The 8,652-nt window shown below is 34.0% G+C and overlaps 1 protein-coding gene across 1 annotated transcript; it reads right to left on the bottom strand.

Moving 5' to 3' along the window:
* Positions 1 to 4,239: 4,239 nt before the first annotated feature.
* On the bottom strand, positions 4,240 to 7,844 carry LOC148612216 (protein CFDP2-like). The gene is made up of 3 exons (XM_088595367.1): positions 7,098 to 7,844; positions 6,627 to 6,758; positions 4,240 to 4,257 (listed from the first exon to the last, which is right to left on the bottom strand). The coding sequence occupies exons 1-3, from the start codon at positions 7,842 to 7,844 to the stop codon at positions 4,240 to 4,242; spliced, it is 897 nt and encodes a 298-aa protein (XP_088451493.1).
* Positions 7,845 to 8,652: the final 808 nt, after the last annotated feature.

The following is an 8,652-nucleotide window of genomic DNA, read 5'->3' as shown; positions in this document are numbered from 1 at the left end:
TGGTTCATTATGTAACAGCTGTTACATTATTTTGCAGCTTTTCCAATCCGTATTTGTAATATTATCTCCTAGAAAAAAAATGTTGTGTATTGTACTGTTTTGTACTCACAAAAAACTTTTTTTTATTTTGTTTATTCAAGATATTTTTAGTATTTCAATCACATTTATCGGGTCTTTTTTTTCCTATTGTGAGAATAATACAGAAATATACATTTTGCATAGAAGATAGAAGGAAACATTATTTACTTTTCATGAAAGTATGACTCAATATTAGGAATGTTCTTACTGGAAAAGGAATCACAGAGTAAAGCAAACCATTTGTTTTAAACGAGACATGATAGTGTAAACAGAAGATGTTTTGATTTTTTGCGAATCCCGTTAAGTGAACATATTCACGGCTATTATTTTTTGCGGTTTCAAAAAAATGATTAGCGTTATATAGTATAAATTCTCTTGGCACTTTTTTGTCCACTGCAAAAACTAGTAGGTCTCGAAGACGAAATTAATACGCTTAAAGTATTAATGATACCTAAACAAAGACTAGACCCAGGAAACAGCATGAAAAACACGATGTGTTATGTAGTCTTTTACTTACAACAACTGGTCCTCTACATTTTTGGGTAAAATTAATTCACAATGTAAATCGAATTGTTCGCAATTTTCTAGTTTCCTTCTTTCAACTCATTCAGGATTTGATATCATATGAGCAACTCGATAGGGTGTTTCTAGAAATGAGGATTTTTACCTCAGATGTAGATATAATTGGCTTTCTCCACCTTTTGTCCGTTTGATATTTCATATTTAATTTCAATCTAACGTTGACAGACTAAATTATCTATGATACGAAATACTTCTTCTTATTACTTTTATGTGTTTAAGTTTTTCTATTAACATATAAATTAATTTAAATTAGAAAGGGTTTATCTTTATTTTTTGGAGGTTACCGATTTTCTTTCCTTTTTTATCAATATCATTGTCCAGTTGATGACCATGTTTTTAAACAATTTAAGTCAATCGGGATTCCAATGAAAACAATATGTGTAACTATGATGGACATTTTCATTCCCATGATGTCGAGCTTAAAGCAGACCGTGTACCCGGCTAGCGCTGAATTTAACTATAAAACAATGTTCTGTACGTTCAGAAAATATTAACATGTTTTGATAATAACGTAAATGTGACTAGCTGCAATATTGAGTTCTAAATTTACTATAACTGTTGCAAGGTCTTTTTCAAGTAGTACAGAATTCAGCTTGGCATTACTGATTTCGATGGAAAACATTACTGTTACTCATAAAACACGCAATCATTTTTGAATGTACAATATCCTATATCTGCCAATTTTTTGTCGAAAATACATGTAACCCAAAGCTTCCTGATTAAAAGCAATAGCTGACCATATTCAATCTTCTTCGTATCAGTATTACTCTTTACACTTGAAAACAAATGGAAATGCACAGTAAAAATAGATAACTTTACACCATCACATGCGTTTGGTATTTTATTATCTGAATTCATACACTACGTTAGAGCTTGATAATATTTTTTGTTTGTTTTTATTGTTTGGATGTAGAGGTATTGTAGATATGTGCTATGAATTACCGTGCTTTTGATTCACTCACTCAAAGTTTTCAAAGTATTATAATTCAATTTCTGTATGATTATGTTGAAATGGTTCATTTTCCATTCCTTCTATTTGTCAGTTGAAGTCGAATTTTGGATAACGATGTGTGCAATATAGGTCTCGTTATCTAAAACACTCTTATGTACCATATGATACAACCCAGTTGTTTTGCTTTATTATATTCAATTATTGTAACAGATCTAAATTATGTTAAATATAACGAGAAAGGTATGGCATATATTTCAAAGAGACATCAATTTCACCTGGATGAAAATGTCAGCCCAAGTCTACCCATTGCTCTTCAATGAACGACGAGGAAACCCCATAACCACAGGGCAGGGTACAGCTGACACCGAAGATAGCAAAAGCTATTTAATCACCACCGGTATATTCACAATTGAAATAAAAAATCTAGATTACTTCACCATTTCGTTTGAGATGCTGTACCAAATCAGACCATCGCAGTATCAGCTACCCCAGTGGTGTAATATCTATTTTGTCAGATTAAATTTGGACATCGAAAAATCGACAGTACCTGTGTGTTCTTAAAAAATTGCAACCAACCAAATACCCATCCACCTCCATTTCTATGAAAAAAATTGGCTTAGCGAAGCGCAGCTTGATATTACAATAGTGGTCCAATCCTAAACAGTTTCGACAAGTATGGATATATTATTCAAGCTTGAAAAAGCCTGAAATTTGATTAAGATTAGACATTCGATACCAGATAAGAATTTGGCCAGAATCCAATTGGTCCTCCCCCCCCCCATCTTTATTCCAAAATAGTTCCATTCAAAACCTCCAAAATCTATCGTAATCATCTTTTTGGATATGACACTTTAATGTACAATTTGAAAAAAAATCATTCCTTTTTTCCTCAATTTATCTTCCTGGAATTATACAAATGTTTTCCTGACCCCACTATGGACCATTATTCTTAATCGAATCAATCCTAAATTCCACAAAATCAATCCTAGACTTCAATTTGTGGTATGACAATGTGTAGTACTTATTTATAGAGTTATATTTAATCACAGTCTAGTTATTGTATAGACATCAGGAAAACGCTAGTAACTGGTCCCTTTAACGGTGAAAATCTTAATCCCACAATTAATCCAATTATGACCACTGGCCACTTTTTCCCGTAATTCCGACACGTTTTGGGCTATATCCCCATTATATCAATACCGACCTTTCTTATGTTGTTTAGAACCTCATTGTACAATGTTATATAAGATTAACCACCTAATATTCAAGTTATCGCATTAAAACCAAATGTCTTGGGATGACGGTGACGACGACACGGACGACGACAACAATATACCATTATGCAACTGCAGTTTTTTTGCAAACACATTTATTGTACGACTCATCAATATTGAAAGAAAGACAATTTGAGCTTAACAAATGTCATGTCAAAGTTGTTCGGATAATGTAAGAAATCATACTTTGAAATAAATAGTATTTAAGGAAATGTTGAATATTTCACACACACTGAAAGTCACTTTTCCGACAGTCTGATTTATCAAAACCTGGAACACTGCATGTTATAGAAACCTTTGCAATTCACAAAACTGAAAGTGTTCAGAGAAGAAACTAATATTTGCAATGGGAAATATGAAAACGATGCTTACATATGATTTTTTAATCCTTAATTGTACATGCCATAACTCAAAAGAACCTTCCTTCTGTGGTATGGAATATTGTAATGTAGTGCAATACCAGAGATAATCCAAATAGGACATAACTGCATTTGTCGATTTTGCTACAATGCAATAACAAACAAATCCATCGCTGACATTTTGGGTTGTAGCTTTCTAGAATTATGAACAAACATAAAAATAATCCATTAAATACAGGTTGAATTTTCATCTAGACAAATAGTTAATAGTTAACTTCGTACATAATTTTAAGTATTTGTAAGAATCAGGCAAAATTTGAAAAAAAAACTCAGAAACATGCATGTCAAAACCCACCGATCTGACAATACAATTTTACTTAAGGTTTATTTCTCTATCTGAAAAGCTACTATTTGATCGATCTCTGCATTACTGGATTAGTTCAGAAATTTTTAATAGAGTATTAGAAAAATAAGATTTTGGACGGAGTTGTCTGCCCATAACATGTTCATTTTCACTACATTTCAATAAAATACTAACACGATACGAAAAATCTTCTCCTATTTCCTTGATTCTGATGGTACATATAGTCAAATTCAACTTTCATAGTGGTTGTTTTTTTATACTATATTCTATCTTCTGCCTGATTCTTACAGAGACTGACACTTAATAATACATCAAAGGATATCATTTTCATTCTTATGATATCAAATGCTCTTCCTCTCTTTATCACAACAATTATTTTCAAATTCAGTATTCTGGTCAAATCTCAAAGTGCTAACATATCTCTTCCATTGCTTATAATTGATCATATTTGTTCATTCTACTCACTTTAAAGTGTGCCACTACTGGCCTTACTTTAGTGAAATAGTCTGTAATATTTTTTAATTCTACTAAAAATTCAGAACTACGCAGCAAATCGAATACTTCAGTAAAAGTTTCACGTTTAAGTGGAAACATCGATTAAAATCCAATAGTAAATTAACTCTGGGAAGCTTATAACACATTGGCCCACTACAATTTAAAAAAAAGATGAGAATTCGGTGATACTAAATAATTATCTCGATACAGCTCTATACACATATACCGCATATCTGACTTAATGTTTAATGTTCCATACTACATAAAACACATTGAAGTATTCAAACAATGCTGACGGATATATATACACAATTAAAGCTCATTGGAATTAAAAAGTACATGTACTACATTGTTTCAGGTGCTCAAATCAGTATATACAACTGGTATCTTTTGTATTCAAACACTCTAATAAAATAATCAGACACTTTAAAGCGTATGAAAAAATAAACTTCGGATAAATATTCGCGAGTTATCATTCGAGAATTTACGGAATCCATTCTAATTACGAGTAGCTTCATCTTCCGTGAAGTTATCTGGCTGTATGGCAAAAGTTCTCTGGCACACGTGCAGCCAAATACATATTTTTCTTCATTATTTTTTTTAATCACAAATGCAATAAAGTATCAAAATATGCATTCGTTACCATAATCTAGTGTTTGCTTGAATTATGAAGTTCTACAAACATTTATACAATTTGCTCATACACGAAATAGACGTGTTTTAATGTTATAGAAACTGAAGGATGCTCTTCGTTGCATTTGGTTTATGATTACCCCTAGGTTAATTGTTATTGCATGATTTATTGTTTTGTGATATCAAGTTCAAGATAAAATTCCGTTCAGTGTAATGAAATGATGTTATCGTACTGCTATCGGGAGAGGGGGTAGAGCTGGTTTTAGTTGTTGGTATTTTTGGGTTTATTGGACATTTTGTTGGTGGTACAGGAAATATTGTATCTGATTCTAAAAGAACTTAAACCAGTGTATATATTTGCTTACCAGAAAAATACCAATACACATGATTTATTCCATTTCGTCCATGGGTGGACATAGGGCGACTACAGTTTCTCGCCATTCGCTTCGGTTTTGGGCGATGGTGTTACAATTCTTCCACGTTAGTCCTACTCTCTTCAGTTCAGAGTTCAAACCCCTCCTCCAGGTGTTCTTTGGTCTTCCTCTTTTTCTTTGCCCTTGGGGATTCTAATCTAAAGCTTGCTTTGTAGTGTTTTTATTGTTCTTCCTTAAAGTATGACCAATCCATTTCCATTTTCGGGTTCGAATGGTGTTTTCTATTGGTTGTTGTTTTGTTCTTTGCCAGAGTTTCTTGTTTGTTATTTTTTTTTGGCCATCTGATATTCAGTATATTTCTTAGGCACTTGTTAACAAAGACTTGTATAGATTTCATGGTGTTTTCTGTTTCTCTCCAGGTCTCGCAACCATATAACAGGACAGACTTAACATTGCTGTTGAAAATTTTGATCTTAGTAGTCGTTCTCAGTGTTCTACTTTTCCATACTGGTTTTAGAATGGAAAAAGCCTGTAATGCTTTCATCTTTCTGGCTTGTACATCTTCGTCAGTGCCTCCAGTTGTACTCATGACACTTCCAAGGTACGTAAATTTATCTACATTCTCTATCTGTTGGTTATTTACCAATATTGGATCCATCTGGTTTTGTTGGATTCTCATGGCTTTGGTTTTGGCTGTGTTGATATACAATCCTGTTCTTTTAGCTGTTTCTTCGAGATGGTTGACCTGGTGTTGGGAATCTTGAAGACGATGCGATAGTGTGCATATGTCGTCTGCAAATTCGAGGTCTTCTAGACGAGATGTTAGTGTCCATTGTATACCATGAGGGTCGTTGTAAGCTGTTGTTCCTATCCAGTCGATGACTATGAGAAAGAGAAGGGGAGAGAGAATGCATCCTTGCCTTACGCCAGTTGTTACAGGGAAAGGATCCGTCAAAGTACCAGCATGTATGACCTGACAAGAGAAGTCTTCATACAGTAACTTAATCATGGAAATAATCTTAGGAGGAATCCCATAGTGTCCTAGAATGTTCCACAAGACCTGATGATCTATGCTGTCAAATGCTTTCTGGAAGTCAATAAAGTTTAGATATAGGGATGACTGCCATTCGATCGTTTGCTCAATAATTATTCCGAGTGTTGCAATCTGGTCGACACATGATCGTTCTTGTTAAATCCTGCTTGTTCATCTCTCAGCTTGCTATCAATCTCTTCTTTCATTCTTTGTAAGATTATACTGCATAGGATTTTACTAGGAATGGACAAAAGAGTTATTCCTCTCCAGTTGTTGCAATTGGATTTGTCCCCCTTTTTAGGTAGTTTTACCAAGAGTCCCTTTTGCCAGTCTTTTGGAATTTTTTCTTTTTCCCATATCTGGTTTAATAGCCCAAGAAGATATTGAATGGTAGTGTCATTCATGGACTTGAGGGCTTCTGGTGGTATGCCATCGATTCCCGCTGCTTTCCCATTCTTAAGATGTTTTAGGGCTTTTCTTACTTCATTTTCGGTAATTTTGTCAGTCTCTATGTTAAGTGTTGGACCTTCTTCAAGTATTGGTGGATTTGTTGGTGGTGGTCTGTTCAATACCTCACTAAAGTGTTCTTTCCATCTGTCAAGCTGATCTTCTAGCTTTGTGAGGGTATTATTGTTTTTATCTTTGACTGGTAAATTTTCATTTTGAGAGATCTTTCCACTGAGTTGTCTTGTGATGTTATACAATGTTTTGATGTCTCCTTTTAAGCAGGCGTTTTCAGCTTCTACTGCTAACTTTTCAGCATGGTTTCTTTTATCTCTTTTACAGCTTTTCTTCACTTCTCTGTCTTTTGCGCTGTAAAGGTCTTGCAGGTTTTTCTTTTGCTGTCTGGTTTTGGCACTCAACAACTTTTCTTTTATTTCCCTTCTTTCAGATATTGTATCCCATGTTTGATCTGACATCCATTTCTTTCTTTTCACTTGAATGAAACCAACTGTTTCTTCGCATGCTTCCAGAATGGCTGTCTTTGTTGAGTTCCAGATGTCATCAATATCATTGTTCATTTCTTCGTTGTCAAGATCTAATAAAGTACTAAATCTGTTCCTGAGTGTAATTTGGAAGTTTTCTTTCACTTTCTGATCTTTAAACTTCTCAACATTAAACTTCCTTTTTGTAGTCTCTCTTTTCTTTGTTGTTAAAAGCTTGAGTTTAATTTTTCCAATTACAAGGTGGTGATCTGATGCTGCGTCTGCTCCACGTTTTGTTCGTACATCTTGTAATGAAGATCTCCATCGACGGCTTATTGTTATGTGGTCTATTTGGTTTTCAGTGTCTCCAGATGGTGAAATCCAGGTGGTTTTATGACAAGATTTATGTGGAAACCAAGTACCGCCAATTACTAGACTGTTTATAGCGCAAAAGTCAGCAAACATCTCTCCGTTCTCATTCATTTGCCCTATTCCATGTGGTCCTATCTCCCTTTCTCTACCTCCTCTGTCATCACCTACTTTGGCATTCAGATCTCCTAAGATGATAAGGATGTCTCTTTTAGGAACGGCATGAACAACTGATTTTAATAAGTTGTAGAAGTCATTTTTATCATCTTCGTCTGCGGTGTTTGTTGGTGCATACACCTGTATAAATGTTGTTTTCTGGAATCGAGTGTCAAATCTAGCTGATATCACTCTTGCAGATATTGGATTCCACTCCAAAAGCGATTTCTTGGCTTTCTTTGTAAGCATGAATCCCACGCCTTTGTCATGTATGTCGTCTTCATTTGGATTTCCTGAGAATATGACCGTATGACCTGAAGATACACATATCCTATTGCAATTTAAATTGGTTGATATGTTAGTTTGTTTGTGCAATTCATTTGAAATGAAGAAATGAACAAGTCAAAGATAGTTATAAAAGTACGACAGAGTAATATTACGTAATTTTGTTAGAGAGGTTGAGTCATGGCTTGATTATGACAACAAATTGAATTAGGTACAGCAAGATGAAGCTGGTTTCTACTGGTTGTTTTGCGAAGAAAAAAAACCCAACATTTTAAGTCTTTTTCCAGTTGATGGTGTAATAGGCAATAATCGAACGAAATTATCTTTTTCTTTCTTTTCTTCTAGTTTTTCAGAGTGTAATGATATGACGAAGGTACAACAATATAAACACTTCCATATGTTGTATATGGTTTGAACATGTGGGAAAATCATTAGTTGAAATTTGAGTTTTGTAGCATTTCTTTGTCATTGTATTTCTTTTGGAGAGTCCAGCGATCCGTTAAATGTAGATTTAATATTAGAGTCCAGCGATCCGTTAAATGTAGATTTAATATTAGAGTCCAGCGATCCGTTAAATGTAGATTTAATATTAGAGTCCAGCGATCCGTTAAATGTAGATTTAATATTAGAGTCCAGCGATCCGTTAAATGTAGATTTAATATTAGAGTCCAGCGATCCGTTAAATGTAGATTTAATATTAGAGTCCAGCGATCCGTTAAATGTAGATTTAATATTAGAGTCCAGCGATCCGTTAAATGTAGATTTAATATTA

This window comes from Perna viridis, chromosome 7 (genome assembly GCF_037379345.1).
Source record: "Perna viridis isolate PV_CMFRI_1.1 ecotype Kerala chromosome 7, ASM3737934v1, whole genome shotgun sequence".
NCBI lineage: Eukaryota > Metazoa > Mollusca > Bivalvia > Mytilida > Mytilidae > Perna > Perna viridis.
The sequence above is the reverse complement of the archived record's forward strand: the minus strand, read 5'-3'. Positions and strand labels throughout refer to the sequence as shown.